We start from the raw sequence: 22,092 nt of genomic DNA, 5'->3' as shown, positions 1-22,092 counted from the left end.
GTGTGAGATTATGACCTGAGCTGAATCAAGAGTCCGATACTTAACTGACTGAGCCACCCAGGTGCCCCCAAATACACCAATATTAAAGTCATCAAACAAATTTCAGTGTAATCTCTGAAAAGATAAAAATCTTAGGTCTGAGGAGATCTAGTCTATCCAAGTCAGTGTTTCCCACCTTTTTAATTGAAATTTATGTTAGCAACTACATCTTTTATCATGACCCAATAATACATTTTTATTAGCAAAGAGGGGAAAAAATATCCCCAAACTAAGAAATGGGAAAACTGTGTGTTCTTGTGTCTTTGCTTATGTCATAAGAAAATCACTCAAGCAACCTATTTAGATCAGAATTTGTTAGCTGGTGCTCTCCTTGTAATCTCTGCCTGACAGCAGTCCATGTTTCCATGTTAATTGTCAGACACAACTGTTGATGGATAAAACCCTGTTACTCTAATTATCAGCCACATATGTAGTCATAACATTAACTTCACAGATCACTTTGTCTCAGATTGATATGGATGTGATATTTCTACGACCTTGCAAAATGAACTTTTTACTTTCTTTCCCATTTTTTAAAACTAGCTGCTTAGGTAAACATTCTATTTCCCAAGTATGTAATCTTTCTGTATTCATATCCTCTCTGAATGGATATACTCTTATCACTTGGTTGTTTCTCTGGCCATCAAGTAAATGAATTCAGACATATGCTGCAGATCAATCAATCTGAAAAATTTATCTAACAACATCATGAAATGAAAATTTCAGAAAACATTTTCGCTTACTGTATATAATACATTCTGATTTTTTTTCTTGTTTTAATTTCTTAAAAAAATACTACTAAGACCCACACAATATTGATTCCATGGTCCATTAGTATTCTTGGAACCACAGTTTGAAAACTGCTGTACTAAATTTCCCAAAAGAGACTACACAGATTTATTATTTTTAAATGTTTATGGAAAATATCTGGCAAGGATTTGACTTGGAAAGTATGGGAAAGAGAGTACTTTCAAAACATGAGAAATAGCTTTAAATGTTCCTAGGGAGTGATAAGTCAAAGTTTCTCTTTTTGTAGGAGTAGAAAGAGATACATAATTGACCAAGAGTTAGCAGCAGTTTGCCAGCCTAAGAATAAAGAATGAAGAGGCCAATGGGAGACGTGTGCTTGAGAGCAAAGAGAGGTAGGCCCAGGAGGTTGCACGATCTGACAGGGTCACAGGGGTCAAGGAGCAGCAGAAGCTACCAGAGGCACAGCTAGAGGGGACGGCACTCAAGAGCTGAAAAGTGCAAGAGTAGACCAACACAGGAGGCAGAAACCGAATGAAAATGCTGAACAGGGCAAAACTATATGGCAACCGTTTTATGGGGAAAAGCCCGAGGCTCTTCTTAGAGAGAACAGCAATCAAAGGAATTCTATAGCGGAAGGCCCCTCTGCAAATGGCTGTAGTGACCAACTGTTCCATTTTTAAAAGCTTGACCCCTCATCAAGATTCTCCTAGAATGTGAATTCTATCTCCAATTGTTCAGAGATTGATATTAAACTGCTTCTAAATACTTGCCCCCATCTGCTCCTGCTCCCCAATTAGCCCTAGTGAAAATGTCTCTCCGTGCATATGGACATTGATATGGATAAAGCAATGGATCAGAGTTAGGTAAAGATAAAAATAATAAACATTAAAACAAGAAGTGATATGTGTGACATAAATTTGTAAGGGGCATTTAGAGGCAAGCTAAGTTTTTTTTTCTCCTATTTGCTATGCATTTTAATTCTGCTGGTAAGGCACAGTTTTCTCTCTTTTCTATACAATGTTGGCAGCTACAGTATCTATTAGAAGATATTGTTGCTAATCTTTAGAAGGAGTTTTTAAATAATGTTTAACCAGCGTATGGCATGTACATTTGAAGTTAATAAACTTAAAAACATAATAATTTAAAAATAATTTCAGGGATGACCAGGTGGCTCATTTGGTTATGCGTCTGACTTCACCTCAGGTCATGATCTCATGGTTCATGAGTTCAAGCCTGAGTCAGTCTCTGTGCTGACAGCTTGGAGCCTGGATCCTGCTTTGGATTCTGTGTCTCCTTCTCTCTCTGCCCCTCTCCTGCTCACATTCTCTCTCTCTCTCTCAAAAATAAACATTAAAAAAATTAAAAATAAATAATTTCAGATAATAAAAGACAACTACCATTTATTGAGGTTAAGCATTTATACAATTATCTCTAATTAAAGATGAGTACAACTATGATACAGAAAAGCTAATCAATCTACTGAAGATCACAAAATTATTAAGTGACAGAGCTGGGATTCCAACCCAGGTGGTTTGGCTCCAGAGTCTATGTTTTTATCCAGAGTCTATGGCTTATTCATGTAAGCCAAAGAAACAAAAAGAAAGCCATATCCAAGAAAATTTTGCAAAGTAAAAGAGAAAATTTCAAAAGCAGTTAGTGAAAGAAGTCAGTACTCTAAAGCAATAAAAGTTTGTCTCTCAACAACACTAGAAAGGAGGAAATGACATTTTCAATGTACTGAAATAAAATAATTTCCAATCTTAAATTATCTACTCCATGAAAATTTATTTCGCAAATAAGTATAAAGTAATATATCAGGCAAACAAAAATTAAGTGTTTGCCTCCAGAAGATCCTCACCAAAGGAAATTCCAAAAGTATATACTTCAACAGAAAGAAGTGACCCTGGATGAAATGTCTAAAATGCAAGATGGGGTGGGAAAAAAAGTGGTAAATATATGGAAAATTCCAAAAGAAATAACTCTTGCATACATTAATTAAAAATAAAATTATTTTGGGTTAAAAATGTATAGTAATATAAGTCATTACAGGAAAAATGATACTCGTTAACTTTAGACTTTGATAAGTATGTATGTTGTTCTGAAGGTAACCACTAAAAGCATTGAAAAAAATGTATAATTTCAAAACTCATAGAGGAAAAGTGAATGATAAAATCATCCAGAAGGGAAAAGAGAAAAACAGAAGAGCTGAGACAAGCACAAATACAAAATAACGGGGTAGATTTGAAACCAAATGTACACTTAATATACATTAAATATAAATGTATTAAATTCCCCAGTCAAAATACAATGTTATCAGACTATATATGAAAATATCCAAGTGCATGCCTTCGATAAAAACACAATTAAAACACAAGTACACAAAAGGGTTGAAAGCAAAAGTTTGGAAAATATATACTGTGAAAATAATAACCACAAGAAAGTCATTGTCCTTTAGTAATATCAGACAAAGCATACTTTATGAGGAAAAAAACATTATTACAAAAAGCCCATGAGTCATTTCAAAATGATAAAATGCTCAATTCACCAAGAAGATACAACAGTTAATCTGATTGTACTAAGACCACAGTTTCAATTATAGAGAGCAAAATTTGACAGAACTACAAGGAAAGACTAAACAATGATGATCACTGGGAGAGACTTAAACACGCTTCTTTTAATAATCGACTTTTTAAAATTAAAGGCAAACAAACAAGAATAGAGATTTGAACAAGACTAACCAAACCGACCTAGTACGCATATACATGAACTGCCTCAGCAACTGAGGACTGCACATTCCTTTTAAGAGCAATGGAATATTTACACAGTAAATCCTTTCCTGGAGGAAAAAAAGCAGGTTTGAACAATATCAATCATACAGAGCATTTTTTATTATCACAGAACAACATAACCTAAGAATAAAAGCAAAAGATAATCTTCTGATATAATATATACAAGCTCCATATAGTTCGGAATATAAGAAACACATGTTGAAATGGCCCATGAGGGGCGCCTGGGTGGCGCAGTCGGTTAAGCGTCCGACTTCAGCCAGGTCATGATCTCGCGATCCGTGAGTTCGAGCCCCGCGTCAGGCTCTGGGCTGATGGCTCAGAGCCTGGAGCCTGTTTCCGATTCTGTGTCTCCCTCTCTCTCTGCCCCTCCCCCATTCGTGCTCTGTCTCTCTCTGTCCCAAAAATAAATAAACGTTGAAAAAAATAATAATAAAATAAAAAGAAATGGCCCATGAAATGAGCCAAAGAATAAATCATAATGAAAACTTAAAAAATTTTTTTAACCATATGATAATGATAATACTATAATAAAAACTTGTGAGGGGCGCCTGGGTGGCTCAGTTGGTTAAGCATCTGACTTTGGCCTAGGTCATGATCTTGCCATTCGTGAGTTCGAGCCCTGCGTTGGGCTCTGTACTGACAGCTCAGAGCCTGGAGCCTGCTTCAGATTCTGTGTCTCCCTCTCTCTCTCTGCCCCTCTCCCACTTGCTCTCCGACTCTATCTCTCAAAAATAAACATTAGAAAAAAACTTGTGGGGTGAAACCAAAGCAATGTTTAGAGAAACTCATAGTCTTAAAACACATACATTAGGAAAGAAAGGACTGAATATTAAGCCAGACATTTACCTCAAGAAGTCAAAAGTTAGAAAAAGAATATAACCCTCCACATACACACATACCAAAAACAAGTAGAAGAAAGATATGATTACTGAAACAAAATTAACTTATGAGGGACCTCTGGTGACAATGATCAAGTAAAATACACAAACCACTACTATAAGAAATGAAAAGACACACACTTCAATACAAATACATCAGGGAGATTAAAAGTATGAGAGAAATTTTAAATAAGATGAAAAAGTTTCTAGAAAAAGCAACTTAAACTTGACTCAAGAAGAAATAACCCCAATGTTCTATAAACAGGGATGATAGTCAAAATATTTAAAACTTGGTTTGACACAAGCACAAACCATTAGAACAATAGTGACCCAACCAGAACTGATGCCAACTATGGTATCCATAGAATAATATTACTAGTTTTATATTTTCTCACAAAGAAACAAACCACTAGGACCAGATGGCTTCGCTGATGAGTTCTTACCAAATATTTGAGGAGAAAAGTTTACTCCAAACTTACAGAAATGTCACCAGAGAATAGAAAAACATGATTATATTTATCAACTCACTTTATGAGTCTAAAAAAATCTTGTTACAAAAAATATCTGACAAAGACAGTATAAAAAGGAAAATTTGTAGCCCAATATTGCTCTTAAACAGTGGCAAAAATCCAACACGAAACATTAACAAACTGAATCCAGTAAAATTAATACAAGACCAATTTGAGTTTATCTTAGGAACACAAGATTGATTTAACATTTAAAAAATCAATTGGGGCACCTGGGTGGGTCAGTTAGTTGAACTTCCAACTCTTGATTTCAGCTCAGGTCATGATCTCAGTGTGTTGGGATTGAGCCTGGTGTCGGGCAATGTGCTGAGTGTGCAGCCTGTTTGAGATTCTCCCTCTCTCCCACTTTATCCCTCTCCCCTGCTTGCTTGCTCTCAAATAAATAAAATGGAAAAAAACTTTTTAAAAATCAATTAATATATTAAAAGAGAAAAATCATAAAATCATCTTTATAGATGCACTAAAAGATTTATGATAAAAATTCTTAGCGAAGTGGGCAGTAAAAAAAAATGTCCTTAATGTGATAAGGAATGACTACAAAAAAAGTTAAACATCATATATTATGGTAACACACTTGAAAGTTTCCCTTGAAAATCAGGAAAAAGAAAATGATCAACTTGAATCAGACTTTCCTGATTTCTTATTTTCAGATCCATTCTACTAGACAATACAGATTCCATATTCCTGTATATTTTCATCTATATGACAAGAGGATGTTCTCTACTTTCAAGTTATAATGGTCAAGTTAAACTCTATATCTAAATAAATATAAGAGTTAGTTTTGTGATTGTATTACATACCATAGGTTCTGTTTCCTTTGGGGGTCTTTCTAGAGGAGGAATGTACCATTGAAAGCAAAGTTCTTTGTTTAAATCTTGTATGTTCATATCTGATGACACATCTCCTGAAGATGGGCTGGCAGAGAGCTTTAATGATGAATCAGAGTATAGAGTACTGTCATGACATAACTGGGGAACAATCAAAAACAGTTTAATTGTCGGTAAAAAAATGCATTCAATATTTAAAACACTCATTCAAAACCCATTCAGTATTGGCTACGTTATAAAACTCTGGGAGTTGTCTTAGTTTGTTATGGGTGTAGCCTTTAAAACTGCCCCTGAGTGGTGCCTGGCTGGCTCATTGGTAGAGGATGTGACTCTTGATCCCTGAGTTTTAAGTTCAAACCCCATATTGAGTGTAGAGATTACTTAAAAATAAAAATGTTAAACAAACAAACAAATAAATACTGTCCTTAATTACCACAGAAAAGATTCTCCTACAGAAAAATATGCTTCAAAACCTATGGGACTCAACAAATGTCTTCCATTTTTGGTGAGTCTCCCCAGGGAAAGATCTAGAGAGGAAAATGTCAATACTATCATTTCAGTCTCAAGATCACCTTAGATTCTTAGAACATCTACTTTTCTCATCTATTCAGTGGTGAATAAACTGAGCGTGTGATTATAACTTAATATCTACTTTCCAATAGCATTTTCTTCTATAATACCATATGCAAAATAAGACAGTTTTTACTGTAAAATAAAATCAATTGCTCTCATTCTCTCTTTACACGAATGTGGCTGATTTGTAAATTCAGTCTTGGTGAATCTGGGCCTACCTTCTTTGATGAAACTCCTGAAACAGGAGTTTTCAAGGTAGATGAATGTGGAGAATGCAATTGGCAATATCATAAATTATTTCATTTTTTTTGGAAGTAGCGGAGTTGCTACTAAAAAAAATAATAGTCTAGCCAGAGACATATTAGTGATAATAACACCTCAAATATAAAAAGGACCCTCTTTAATGGAGAGCAGACTATTTTCAAAATTAACTTGTTTCGCCCAAGGTGATAGCATGGTAGCTGGGAAGCAATCATTCTACTTAACTTTTGACATCTAAAGTATCTTAAGGCTTGTTGACCAAGAGGAACATGTCAGTAGGCAGTAAGAAATGCCTGGTATTTCCATAAGGCTTTGTACTTCCCATTATTTATGAGCTTATTCAAGATATAAGACTGTCAATGAAAGTCTTCAAAATAAAATAAAAAGAGAAATAAAGACACTGACCTTTCAAGTTGTCTACTGATAAAAGAAAAAATATGTCATGACTGAAAGGTAATATTAAAGATGCAAACTTTTCAGAAATGTCTAGAGACTATCATAAAAGGATATTATAAGCCAGAATCCTCACCTATTGGCACTATGATACTAAAAGCATGACCAAAATGACCAATAAAGAAGACTGTTAAGTTTGAATAATCATTTAAAAGTGCTAAACTAACATTAATTCTGTCAGGCAGTTCACCAAAAAATTAGGTAAGTAATTGTTTCAAAAAATAATTTCTCATATTTTTTTCATATCTGAGTACTCTTCAGAGGTACAACTATTTAATAGACAACTATTTTAGCAAAGAATTCATATTTAATAACTAAACAGAGAAAACTAATAAGCAATATTTACTGTTTCAATACATAGCATTTACCAACATATGGTCTAATAATGGTAAACTATAACAAAAGTCAATGTCAAAATAGGCATTTAATTTTCCATTATCTTTAAAAAAATAAAATCTAGTTGCTAATGGAATTAATTATATATGCTAACTGATGGACTATACACTGAATATTTTTGATATGTCTGATCTTTTCTTTGAAAGGAACGAAAGCCCTATCAGGAGAACTCTTGTTTGCCACAGTCCCGTAAACAACAAATCACTTTACTAGTCAAATATTTGACCTTACAACACAGTCTACATGTGAATAACTTAGCATTGTGCATAATTTTAATCATATTCTTTTTTCTTGGAATTTTTAATGTAATTTGTTTGGCACCTTTGTTTTGCCATCACAAAGTGTCAACAGACCTCACAACATGTAGACACGTACAACTGAGAAGCATGTCACCTAGCAATGATCACTCTGGAAAGATACCTACTTTTTGGGGGGCGGGAAAGCGGGATTAAGTATCAAATTATGGGAAGAGTTTGATTGAAATAGCCTCCTGAGTGATTAAAAGCTCAAAAATGTTATTATAAAAATCAGCCAAGCTTGCAGTTTATTTTTTTTTAAATCCAAAGGCTCTATGCTCGTTAGCTGTCTACCCCAGTGAAACGAACACATGATTAGGTGGCTTGCACCTGTCAGGCAAGTGACAATGATCTCCAGAGCTGATTATTCTGGAAGAATGTTACACTAATTATATTAAAAAAAAAAAAAAAGGAAAAGCAAACAGGGTACAACAATCTTTGATAACACTGCTGCCATTAGACATGTCACACGTACTTACAATGTATTCAAGGTTGTATGCTTGGAGCATCATGCTTAGGAAACGGGAATTTGTGCGCTGCCCATACTGGTAAAGTACTCAAGTAGAGCCCCGTTCAGACAATATTTAAGAAGCCACACCTATTATTTTCCAGACTCTTACAAAATATTCACAAGAACACATTCACTAAAACTGTAGTTCTCAACCTTCTCATTCTCTGCCTTCTATGCCAAAACACCGGAGGCATCTGGGACACATGGCAATAATCCTCAAATGTAGTCACAGTTTACTGAGGGGTGAAGCAGGATCTGGTGTTGGATGGAAATGATTTCATCCCACTCCTGTTGCTTCCTTCCCTGCAGAGGGCCGGACATTAACAGTATGTTCCTGGCCTTTCTGCCTCCTGTCACTCTCCTCCCCTGGAGAGCTACTTGACTGGTGAATTTGGGAAAAAAGAAATTTTGGATATGCACAGTTATGCTGGTTCTTCTTGGGAGAGAATGGTTTATAGGGAGTGAATGTTCTCTGCTCCTTCATGCAACAGATTTTAAAGGGGTATGTGTCCACACAGATTTTAAGGGGGCCTGTAACGACCAAATCAACCAACCAAACAAACAAATGTAGCTGGATTGGTAAAATCTGTCTACTTTTCTATTCACTATTAGGAAGGCCACTTACCAGTAAATATAAGCCACATCCAACAATATCAACTTTATGACTCATAAGAATAGGTATTTTTTAATCTCAAGCTCTTACTCTTTTATTTTTCAAGTGATTTATAATCTGGGAGGAAACAGGGGTGTTGAGTATTGGGCATGCCAATACCCCAGTATCTGGAAACTAATTTAAAAAATCCTCCCCTGGGGGTGCCTGGGTGGCTTAGTTGGTTAAGCATCTACCTCTTGGTTTTGGCTCAGGTCATATTCTCATGGTTTGTGGGTTTGAGCCCATATTGGGCTCCACTATGACAGTGCAGAGCCTGCCTAAGATTCTCTCTCCCTCTCTCTCTGCCCCTACCCCGTTCTCTCTCTCTCTCTCAAAATAAATAAATAAACTTAAAAAAATTATTATTGTCTACCCAATAACCTAGCTTTACTTTAGGTTCTCAATTTGGAAGAAATAACACTTTCAGGTCACTTCTCTGGGACAGACATATGGACATGTCTGGTACGGGCAAGTGTATAATCACAAAAATGGAAGCACTATATGGTGAAGTCCAAAGTCAAGATAATTGAAAATAAATGACTGATATTTTTTGTTTGGAAAGAATTCTATGCAAATGACTTACTTTATTCATTTCACAAATACATATTGGAAATTTACAATACACTGTGTCCACTTAAACTTTCTCAAATGTGCTTCCTTCAGAAATATAACAGTGATTCCAAGAAGTTTTATAAAAATACATAATGTTTGAAAACAGTACCTTGACTGAGTTATATAAGGTTTTTTCTGAGAAAAATGTAGTTTCCACTGCTTGACATAGTTCTTTTGGAAATTCATCAATACAAGAGGAAGAATACAGCTGTAAAAATCTTTTAAGGAAAAAATGCATTTCCTTTTGGCGCAATATCAGCCCAGAGTTGAAAAGGGATGTGAGAAGTGTATCATCTGGCAAAGAAATTCCAGATCTTGGCTTTGGAGATGCTTAGGGAAGAAAAATAATGTAGAGTCGCATTAGATAACACAATAGTCTCAGTATTGTTGGTATTTGCTCATTAGCCACTATCCCTGGAAATCACATCACCTCAGCTAGTGGCTGCCAATGTAATTCCTCCACTTTTAAGCTTACATGCTAATGGGATTGCTTCTTGCCACAGGAATGAAAGAAAATCTCAGAAGGGTGTGAGGATATTGCTTGAAGTTCTAAGGCTTGACAATGTGAAAACATTCTATCTAGTTGTCTTCTTTGGGACTCACTTCAAAAACAGATCTTAAAGCAAGAATTGAGTTGTGTGCAATTTATTTGACAAGTGATCTCAAGGAGCATAAGTGAAAGAACAAACAAAGTGTGATGGAGAAAAGAGCCAATGAGAGTAAGTTAATGAATGGGCTGCAGCTGTGGACAATGAGGGCTCAGTCCTGCTGAGGGCCTTCTGGAAAATAACATGTAGAATTGTCTGGGACTGGGAAGCTGGAACGGTTGCTACCATTCCCTACCTCATTAGTTGAAGGTTACTCCCAGACGTGTGGAATCCCCGGCACTCTGGTCTGTCCTGACAGTGGGCTGGGTGAGTCTCAGTAGGTTCAGAAAAAGCCCAGAGCAGAAAAGCAGTAAAATGTGGGTGCTTCATGTGGCAAGGGCCAGCAGGTGAATTCAGAGGTGAGCCGGGCTGATGTGGGGCAGGCATTGCCAGGGTGTGCTGCACTGGCTCACTTCCGCATCCTTAGTCACCGAACTTCCCTTCCTCTTGCCCGTCTCGTGATGCACTCCCCTGACACTTCCTGGGTGCTTTTCTATCCCACTGCTAGTCCCTGATAACTGTGCTTAGACACTCCGTGGCAGCCTATTTGCTCTGCTGGCTCCTCCATCCCTGGGCCCTGACATGGGTCAAACTGTCTTTTCCGCCTGTTTGCACTGATGAACAACACTAAATCACCAATGTCATTGCCACAGAAAAAACACAACATACATTGTCACAAACACAATAAGGACTGACGTGAAGTAGATTATACCAGATTTTCTATGCTTTTCTGACAGCATTAGATGATACAACAACAACAAAAAAAAACCTAAACAAAACAGTGAAATGAAGTTAAGTATCCTATCTGAAGCATGAATCTCTTCTCTTGTACATACTGAATACGGGAACATTCTCTCCTTAAAGCCAAAATTTTATCGTGTTCATTTTCTAAGCTGTCACATTACTATCACCCTGATTCTCGACTGTTTTGAGCCATGGGCCACATTGGCACTCTTGGGAAGCCCCTGGATGCCTCTTTATAATAACATTTTTAAATACATCAAATAAATAAAATACATAGAATGTCAAAGGAAGTCAGTTACATTGGAATACTATTCTGCCCAAAGATCTGTGTATCCCAGCTTAAGATCCGCTAAAATTTTCATCTTCTGATGAGAGTTCACTCAAAAAGATGTCAAAAGTACTTTATAATTCTAAGAAACATGACTTGAACAAGAACTGGAAAGGAATGTGTTCTTTCTTAACACATCAAAAACCTACCTAGCAATTTGCTCATATTATTAATCCTTTGCAGATGAATATAGTAGCGCAGTAGAAGAATCCACGTAATATCCACTTTAGTCGGAGTCTTTTTTCTAGCATCTGTGTTGTCACACATGCCATCATTTTGATAAGAAAATGTACAGGCAGTCTGGAACAGCACTTGGTAGTTATCTGCAAGTAAATAATAATAATAATAATAATAATAATAATAATAATAAGTGAAAAAAAGTTTTTAAGACGAATACTATGCTTTCCTTGAAAAATAACCATATTAAAAAAAAAAAAGCAGAACCCATTAAGGAAAGATTGACACATGGGACTACATTCCCATTAAAAAACATTTTTGTATCATAAAAGACACCAAATGCAAAGTTACAAGACAAAACATTGACTGAGAAAAAATATTTGTAACATGTATGAATTGTTTTTCTTGGGACACCTGAGTGGCTCAGTCAGTTAAGTGTCCCACTCTTGATTTTGGTTCAGGTCATGATATCATAGTTCATGAAATCGAGCCCTCTTTGGGCTCTCAGCTGACAATGCAGAGCCTGCTTGGGATTCTTTTTTCTCTCTCCCTCTCTCGCTGCCCCTATGTGGCACGTGCATCCATGTACACGCACACACACAGTTTCTCTCTCTCTCTCCCAAAATAAATAAATAAACATTTAAAAAATGATCTGTTTTTTTCTCAAATATGTATAGCACCTTGCACCAATCAATTAAAAAAAAATCAAAGAGTCCAACAGAAAAGTGGGCAAAGAATTTCAGCAGTCAACTCCTAGAAAAGGAGACTCAAACAGCCAAAATTTTAACATCACTAAAAATCAGAAAAATGCAAATTAAAGTGAAATACCATTTCCCATCTCTCCCTCGGTAGTTGATAGATATTAAAATCTGAAATAATAAATATTGATAACGGTGTGAGGAAACCAGGATTCTTATATACTACTTGTGAGGGCAACTTCTTGGGAAAGCAGTTTGGCAGGATCTAATACAACTGAAAATGTGGATACTCATGTAAGTGTACGAGGACTCTTGTGTAAGACATTCATAACAACATTGTTGTAATATCAAAAAAATGGAAATTTGGAAAAATAAACAGAAGTCTATTCATTTGATGGCATGAAAATGAATTAATTAGATTGATAGAGCAGAAAGTATCATGTAGTATCTCAGTTCAAGTTCCAGATGTACTTCTCACTACTGTGTGATTTGACCCTCTCTGTTCCTTAGGTCTCTCTGGGTTTTTGACTTCCTGGGTTTTAATCTTCTCATCTTTAAAATGGGCATGATGAGGGTGCTCCTGGGTTGATCTTCACAATGTATACCAAGTTAAGAAGCAGGTGATACATAGAGTATACTACCATGTGCATACATTTGAAAAAAAAACCCAATGAAATATTTTGTATTATTTATGTACACACACACACACACACAGATATATATATATATATATATATATATATATATATATATATATTAGTATTTTATTAGGGTTGTGGTTGCCTCTGGGAAGGGAGGGAGGAAAGATGAACAGAATTTTTTATGGTTAATGGTCTATGTATGTTTCCTTGAATAATAAGATGAACCCCCATGTACTTACCACCCAGTTTATCAAACAATATTCTCAGTACTTTTGAAGTACTATGTAAACCTTTTCTAATCCCATTTCCTTCCTTCTTTCCTGCCTTCCTTCCTTCTTTTGTTTCTATCTCACATAAACTTTTTTGTTTGCAACCTTGTGTGCTAAGGTACACTTGCTAGTAACTTACTTTTAAAAAGTTCCCCCAAAGAGGGGCGCCTACCATTTGAGTCCTTACAAGGCCCTCATGCTTGACTGACTATCCAGCTAATTTTTCCTAAAATCTATAAAGGCTTTGTTCTACTGCTTTCTAGTATCTGTTGTTGCTGGTGCAAAGCCCGATGCTAGTCAGCTGTTTATTACTCTGTATTTGACCATCTTCCCTATTCTGTAATGTTTTTAATAAACTCCTCATTATTTGTGGTGATTTAAAATTTCATTTTGCATCTAGGCCTAGATCTTTTCATTCACACTGCTTTTGGAACATAGAACGCCTTTTTGGTGTGAACCCTCGTCTCTCCTTTTGGTCTTGCAAAATATTCTTATATTTATTTTTTTGATGAGATAAATATAAGAACATACTGATTCTCTCAACTGGCTCTCTTTCTGCCTTTCCCTCTCCCTTTCTCTCTCACTCCACATATTTGGGTGCTTGATTTACAACAGATGTGATGCAGCAATGTTGTGAAGAAGGTTTGTCTCCTCAATACATGATTCCGGGTTAATTGTATATCATATGGAAAAAAAATTAATCTTGACTTTGGCCTCACACCATACACAAGAATAGATTCTAGGTGAATTACAGATCTATATGTGAAAAGTAAATAAAAAAAAAAGATGGTTAAGATAGGAGGGTATCTTTATAATTTTTGCAAATAAAAAGATTTCTAAAACTGAACACATAAAGTAGAAACCATAAAAGAAAACATTTATAAATTGGACAACATTAAAATTATGAACTTTGTATAATCAAAAGATACCACTAGCAGAATGAAAAGGCAAAACACAGGAGGGGTAAAAGATATTTGCAATACATATAATCTATAAAATGGTCATATCCAGAATCTCTCCATATTTCTAAAAAGAAAGACCAAAAACCCCCACGGAAACTGGGCATTATTCTTGAATAAGGAGTTCCCAAAAAGACTAAGCAAAAGCCAATGCTATATATAATAGTGCCCTACAATTGTAGTCATCAGGGTAAACTTCAAATTCAAACCCTTTCGGGAAACTTCTTGGTAGTATTCACTAAAGTTGAAAAAATACATATCTATTAACCAGCAATTCTACTCCTTGGTATATACATAAAAATGTGTACAGGGATGCCTGGCTGGTTCAGTCAGTTAAGTGCCTGACTTTGGCTCTGGTCATGATCTCGCAGTTCATGAGTTTGAGCCCCGTATTGGGCTCTGTGCAGACAGCTCAGAGCCTGGAGCCTGCTTTGGATTCTGTGTCTCGCTCTCTCTCTCTGCCCCTCCCCCGCTTGCACTTTGTCTCTCATTCTCTCTCTCAAAAATAAACAAACTAAATTTAATTAATTAAGAAAAATTTTTTTTTAATTTTTTTTTCAACGTTTATTTATTTTTGGGACAGAGAGAGACAGAGCATGAACGGGGGAGGGGCAGAGAGAGAGGGAGACACAGAATCGGAAACAGGCTCCAGGCTCTGAGCCATCAGCCCAGAGCCCGACGCGGGGCTCGAACTCACGGACCACGAGATCGTGACCTGGCTGAAGTCGGACGCTTAACCGACTGCGCCACCCAGGCGCCCCAAGAAAATTTTTAAATGTGTGCTTTGTGCACAAAAATGTAATGTACAAGCATATTCATGGAAGCATTATTCATGATAACCCCCAAATGTTTATCAACGGTAGAATGGATAATGAATTGTTATTATGTCCATCAAGAATGAACTACACAAATATAGCGTTGAACAAAAGAAGACAGATACAGAAGAATATAGACTATATAATTTCACTTACACAGAATCAAAAGCTGGCAAAACTAATCCATCTGTTATAAATTAGAAAGCAGGAAGGTTAAGATGTGTTAACCTTACTGTGGTAATCATCCATAATGTGTACCTGTATAAATCATTACATGGTATACATTAAACTTACACAATGTTACATGTCAATTATATCTCAATAAAGCTGGAAAAAAAGAGGGTTGGTAGGCAATGGTAGGGGGGATGATGTAGACTTCTGGATTATTGGATTTGTTCTATTTTTGACCCATGATGGTTGTATAGGTATTTCCTTTAGGATGTTGAATCAAGTTGTATCTTCATGATTTGTGTCATTTTCCATATTTATGTTATAATACAATAAAATAATTTTGTGGTGACTTCCGGCAAATGTGTCCTTATACTATTGGCATGTATCCTTCTCCTGGAAACCATCCCAAACAACACAAAACACAGGTAACAAAAACACAGATTCTATTTTCAGTAAATCAGGGAAGAGCTAAAACCCGAAACCACAAGTTGTATGGAATCGTGCCCAAAGTAGCTGTCACCAAGTAGAGGATGCAATGGAGACAGAGGATAACACCGAGATATAAATCTTAGAAAGAAATAGCAATGCATGCTTCTTGATAGTGAGGTGCACATTTTTAAAACAGTATTACGGTGCCTGCTAAGTTGAGGCATCTTAAGACCCATGGTTCACAGTTTAAAGAAAAAGGAACAAAACTTTGAACGTGTATGTGGTAAGCTCTTTAAAAGTCAAAAAAAATTCTTTGTTATAGCTTTTCAAACTACAAATGAAAAAATCAGTGAAGCATCATATAGAGTAGGTTATCATATTGTGCTGGCTACAGAAATGCACACAAAGCCTACAGACTAATAAGTTGCCACAGTTGAATACATGTCCTGAAGTCTAAGACCAAAACGTCCTGTTTGCAACAATCTCCACTGGTTGAAAAGTCAGTAAACAAATTCTAGCACTTTCCAATAATAAAATGACTTGTTGAATTAAAGATGTAGCTGCAGGGGCTCCTGGGTGACTCAGTCAGTTAAGCATCTGACTCTTGATTTGGGCCGAGGTCACGAACTCATGGTCGTGAGACCGAGCCCTGCATCGGGCCCCATGCTGAGCATAGAGCCTGCTTCAGATTCTCTCTCCCCCTCTTGCTCCCCTCTCGTTCTCTCTCAAAATAAATAAACAAACAAACAAATAAATAAATAAATAAAAATAGATGTAGCTGCAAACATGAAGACTCTATTAACAGCTCCTCTGCACAGTTGTACTTTTGCCTTGCACATGCTCAAATCTACAGACATTGTTGGACATGTAGTTTTGGTTATATTTGACAGCATCGGCACCCACTGTTCAAAGATCTCCTTGTATGTGAATGATGAGCAGTAATGCAAGTGAAATGTGCAGTGTTGAATAGTCTTTCTGAATCCAGTGGTTGATCCTGGAATAACCGTGTTGATGTTTGCACTGACGGTGCAAAAGCAACAGTAAATAAAACGGCGGTGCCTTAGCACGAACCTAGGAAGGCAGTGACAACAAACGTGCTAGTAGTTCTTGCATTTTTCATTGCCACGCACTCATTGTAAAATGAACAAGTTAATTAAAGTGCCAGTTTCACTTAAGAATATCCCTGATAAAGCAGTAAAATTAATGTTATTAACTACTGACCCCGAGTACTCGTCTTTTTCACATTCTGTGTGATAACATGGGAAACACACATCAAATATTTCTGCTTCATACTGAAGCGCAATGGCTGTCTTGAGGAAAAGCACTTCTGTGATTAAGTTGCAAACGGAATGCACTGCTCCACCTCCCACCCCTGCAGCCCACCCACTGAACAACTGAGGAGACAAACTGCTTTCAGACTTAAGTATGTGGCAAACGCTTTCTCACAAATAAAAGTAGTAGGTCTTCAAGGAAAACAACTGACAGTATTTGCTGCCAATGATAAAATTCAAAATCTTCAGTAAAAACAGAGAGTTTTGGAAAATTTGTATATGCCACCATGGGCTTCCCAGTGCTTAGACTTTTCTGATACGAATGGCGGTGCTATTTTAAAATTTTGATTTTTAAAAATTGTCCAGTGAATTGCACCAACATTTGGAAGTTCTACATAACCCAGGAGTCACTATTTTCCAAGTGTCTAATACACGATGTAACAAAATCATGCCTGAGTAAAAGATCCATTCAAACTGAAAGACTAATGTGTTTTAATGTAACAGGGTACAAAAAGTTCAGTGATACTGCTTCAGAGTCTACATTGGAACTAACCTTTAAGAAACTACCACTTACCCAGGGTTGGTTTGGGACCAAAGAAGAATATCCACAATTATCTGAAAAGGCTCCTAAAATAATCCTCCATTTTCTGTCTACATATCTGTGTGAGGCTAGATTTTCTTCACATATTTCAACCAAAATATTACCCTATAACAGACTGACTGCAGAAGTAGGTATAAGAGTCTAGCTACCTTTTATTATGCCAGACACTAAAGAGATTTTTAGTGTTCTTTATGCTAACTTGCAATGGATTTATTACTATTCTTTAAAATTAATCTATATGATGGGTATTGAAGAGGGCATCTTTTGTGTTGAGCACTGGGTGTTGTATGGAAACCAATTTGACAATAAATTTCATATATTAAAAAATATAAATAGAAAAATAATCAATAAACTTTAATTTTTCAGTCTTAATTTCTTTTTTTTTTGTTCATATAACACAAAGATTTTTATTTTTATAGTATAGATTCCTAAATTGAGATTAGTGGGTCAAAGGTGGTGTTTACAATTTTAACAGCTTTTGCCTGATTAATTCTCAAAAGGGGTTATTACATATTACTAATTACTACATAAAGATTATATACCCCTGTCAGTCTTAATTTCTAATGTAACTTTATTTCTTCTATAATAGATTTGCCTAATTGTTATATAATGTAATTTGAAGGAAATTTGAAGTAAATTACATTTTTCTCCAAAATTATATATTCTACAAAGTTTTTCAAATTTATTTGCTTAGAGCTAAACAAAAAAACTCTAATAATTTAATTTCTCCATATCAGTGATTACTTTTGTCTTATCATTTATCATTTGTGGGGTTCTTTTTTTACTGTAATTTTCCTAAATAACTTTGCTAATAGTTTATTGTTTTTTCCTGAAATTACAACTTTATTTTATTGTTTTTTTCCTAATTTATTACATACATCTTGTAAAATGATACATAATAATGCCAAAGTTACCTTTCATGTCAATTAGTTAAAATTGTTTAGCCAGTTGCCTATTGCTAAAAAAAACCAACGATCAAGTTTTAAAACAAAGAAAACCCAATTCTGTGTTCTATTTAAGAGGCATATTTAAAATAAGATTATTGAGAAAGGTTGAAAATAAAAGAATGGGCAAATGTGTCCTAGAAAAATGTAAACAAACAAACAAAAGGGATATTTGTGAACCTACTATCAGATAAGCCAGCATTCTGGCCAAAAAGCACCAAGTGAAACAAAAGTGGAGCCTTTATAATGTTACAGGTCTAATTCACAATAAAGATATGAGGTAGCTCAGTCTAATCCACAATAAAGGTAGCTCAGTCAGTTAGGCACCCAATTCTTGGTTTCTGCTCAGGTCACAATCTTGAAGTTTGTGAGTTCAAGCCCCGTATCAGGCTGTGTGCTAACAGTGCAGAGCCTGCTTGGGATTCTCTCTCTCCCTCGCTCTCTGTTCCTCCCCTGCTTGTGTTCTCACTCTCAAAAGAAATACATAAACTTTATATATATATACATATATATATATATGTATATATATATATATACATATATATATGTGTGTATATATATATATATACATATATATATATACATGTATATATATATAATTTAAATAGAATATTCATACCTTAAGTAACAGTTGCAACAATTAAAAAAAATACTATAGCTATAAGACAAGAGATAAAATGATAGTAATAGTAGGAGACTTCTATTCACCTTTTCCAGGGGTTGTCAAACTATAGTTCATGGGCCAAATCAGGCCTATCCATGTTAATGTATGGCCCATGAGCTAAGAATGGTTTTCATACTTTTAAGTGGCTGAAAAAAAGCAGAAGAAGAAGAATATTTTGTGACATGTCAAAGTTTTATGAAATTCAAACATCAGTGTCCATAACTACGTGTCAGTGGGACACAGCCACGTCCATTCGTTTACATCCTGCCTGTGGTGCCTTTCACATCACGGTAGCAGAGTTGACTGCTTGCAACAGAGACAACAAAGCCTAAAATATTTACTATCAGTCCCTTTACAGAAAACGTGTACTGACCCAGACTTTGTTTACGAAAAATCAAGTGGAAAAAACAATTGGAAGATAATAAAGTAATAGAGAGTCATCAATAGCCTCCATACACAAAAACAACAACCAGTAGAAATTCAATGAAAAAATTTTACAGTGCCAATAAAAAGTTTAACTATTTAGAAATAAACCTAACAAGAAACATACAAGATCTATTGGAAGAAAATGTTAAAGTACTCCTAAGGGACTAAAAAACAAAAAGACTTGAAGTAAAAAATATAGGACATGTAATATTCTTGCTTAAGATGACTCGATAACATAGAAATGTAAGTTATTCCTAAGTTAATGCCTTAATGTAATGCAGCTCATAAAAACACAAGAGAACTTTTTTAACTAGGCAAGCTGCTTCCAAAGTTAAAAAAATAAAAGTCATAAAAGACAAACAATTTCGATAAGAAAGATTAGTGAGTGGAGACTCATCCTAATAGATATTAAATATAAGGCTATGATAATTAAAACAGTGTGGTGTTGAAGCCTGAATAGAACAGAGCAATAGGAAATGAATAAAAAGTACAGAAATAAGGCAGCCATCTGGAAAAATTAAATGTGTATCCATTTGTCATTTTTTACATATTCCAAATAGGTTTCCATAAATTATTAAAAGTCTGTGGGAGAACACACTTATAGTCTTAGAGTAGGGACTAGATCTTTCTGATATAAATCCAGAAGTTATCAAAGAAAAGATTAATAATGTAGCCTGGGTGGCCCAGTTGGTTGAGCATCTGACTTCGGCTCAGGTCATGATCTCGCAGTTCATGTTAGGGCCCCATATCAGGTTCTGTGCTGACAGCGCGGAGCCTGGAGCCTGCTTCGGGTTCTGTGTCTCCCTCTCTGCCCCTCCTCACTCTTACTCAGTCTGTCTGTCTGTCTCTCTTTCAAAAATAAATAAAAACATTTTAAAAATTTTTTAAAGATTAATAATTTATACTATTTTGAAATAAAACATTTCTTTATGGTATAGAACCACCACCAAAAAAAATTGGATAATTGGAATTCCAATTCCAATTGATAATTGGAAAAATATATTTGCAAATTAAAGGATTGATTTCTATAAAAGGCAGGGGGAAGAGCTTTCACAGATACTTAAAGAAATGAAAAAAAAAAAAAAAAAAACCTCAAGAAAAATTGAGCAAAGATTATGGGCAGAAAGTTCACACAAAAGACGATTAAGCTTAGTCCTAGCAAGAGATGTGTAAATTAAAATGAAATCTTCTTAAAATTATACATGTGTGTGTTTGTGTGTGTATTCATAGATAAAGTGTACATGTGTGTTTACCTGTGTGTATTCACAGATATACATATATATCATATATATATATATAAAGTTTTGTACATAGGCTAATATAGCTATTGGGTCAACAGACACATCGTATCTATTGGGTCAATAGATACACTCTATCTATTGGGTCAATAGATAACATATATAAGGCACACATATATACATACATAGAAGGTTACCTATAGTAGAGTTGTATGTAATAGCAAAAGAGTAGAAACAACCTAAAAAAAATCCATCAAAAGGAGACTAATTTAACTATAATGCAATTTATAGAGGGTTATTATGCAACGATAAAAAGACACTGTATTGATTTGAAAAATTTGCCAATAGATACACTTAAGTGGAAGGAAAAAAGAGCAAAGAAAGTAATTGTGTGCACTAATATTTATGCTATTAATTGTATTTGTTTAGGGAAAAACATATCAATGTATTGGTGTGTGCAGCCATATTGGTTCATGCAACATCCATCCTAATCCCTGAATGTGCCTGCCTATATTGAAGTTACAAAGATAAAAATCACGGTTGCGAGATTTCCTTGCAGCTAGGGCCCTGCATGGGACTTAGGTGTCATGAATTCCACGCATTCCCATAGAAGTTGAAATTGGCACTGTGCTAGGTGGTGCAGGAGACAGGATTCGAGGCACCTCTCTTGCTGGTGTGGGTTCTGGCAGAGGCCACGTGGCTCTTGAGGCTGCAGCCAGAGCAACGCCTCCTTCCTTTGCAGGCAGATTCCTGATTCTACAGCTGCCTTTACGCTCTGGTCTGAATGTTTGTGTCTCCTCCCAAATATGTTGAAATGCTAATCCCCAGTATGATATTAGAAGGTGAGGCCTTTGGGAGGTGCTGAGCTCATGACATTAGAGCCCTCCTGAATGGGATGAGTACTGAGAGGCTCCAGAGAGATCCCTAGCCCCTTCTATCACATGAGAAGGCACCATCTAGATACCAGAAAGCGGGCCCTCACTAGGTACTGAACCTGATCTTGGACTTCCAGCTCCCACACCTGTGAGAAGTACATTTCTGTTGTTTATAAGCTAGCCAGTCTGTGGTATTTTGTTATAGCGGTGTTAACAGACTAAGACACTTATTTACAACAAAACAAAAACCTCCAGTTCCCTTGGTGGCCTAGCTTTGTGTCGCTTAGTCAGGATGTTCAGCCTAGAATTTGTTTCTTCGGTCCTCGCAGGGATTTTGGAAGTCTTAATAAATCTCCTTCTGCTTAAATTAATTGAAGTGGATTCTGTCCTCTCCAGTGGCACCTCAGCAGTTTGCATAAGCATGTATACCTCTGGTACAGAACCTAGAAAACTGATTGTGGTAGCAGAATAAAGTTTCCCAAAAGATGTCCGTGTACTCATCCCCAGAAACTCTGAATATGTTAGGTTACAGGGCAAAGGAGAAATATGGCTGCAGATAGAATTAAGATTGCTTATCAGCTGACCTTCAGAGGGGGAGTTTTCTTAGGTCATCCATGTAGTCCCAGTGTAA

General features: G+C 35.9%; 1 protein-coding gene across 3 annotated transcripts in view; it reads right to left on the bottom strand.

Annotated features, from left to right (window-relative positions):
- The window catches only part of CFAP54 (cilia and flagella associated protein 54), a 291,595-nt gene that overhangs the window by 44,896 nt on the left and 224,607 nt on the right, over positions 1 to 22,092 (bottom strand). For 2 of the 3 annotated variants that reach the window (XM_045463270.1, XM_045463272.1), the window contains 3 exons: positions 11,433 to 11,606; positions 9,674 to 9,894; positions 5,784 to 5,951 (listed from right to left, as the gene is read on the bottom strand). In XM_045463270.1, the coding sequence (XP_045319226.1) occupies positions 5,784 to 5,951; positions 9,674 to 9,894; positions 11,433 to 11,606 (563 nt within the window). Of the gene's footprint in view, positions 1 to 5,783; positions 5,952 to 9,673; positions 9,895 to 11,432; positions 11,607 to 22,092 lie in introns of those variants that run through there. The other variant, XM_045463273.1, reaches the window with a different exon arrangement.

The sequence above is a fragment of the Leopardus geoffroyi genome, chromosome B4 (assembly GCF_018350155.1).
Source record: "Leopardus geoffroyi isolate Oge1 chromosome B4, O.geoffroyi_Oge1_pat1.0, whole genome shotgun sequence".
Classification (NCBI taxonomy): domain Eukaryota; kingdom Metazoa; phylum Chordata; class Mammalia; order Carnivora; family Felidae; genus Leopardus; species Leopardus geoffroyi.
This window is presented reverse-complemented; position numbering and strand designations above follow the sequence as displayed.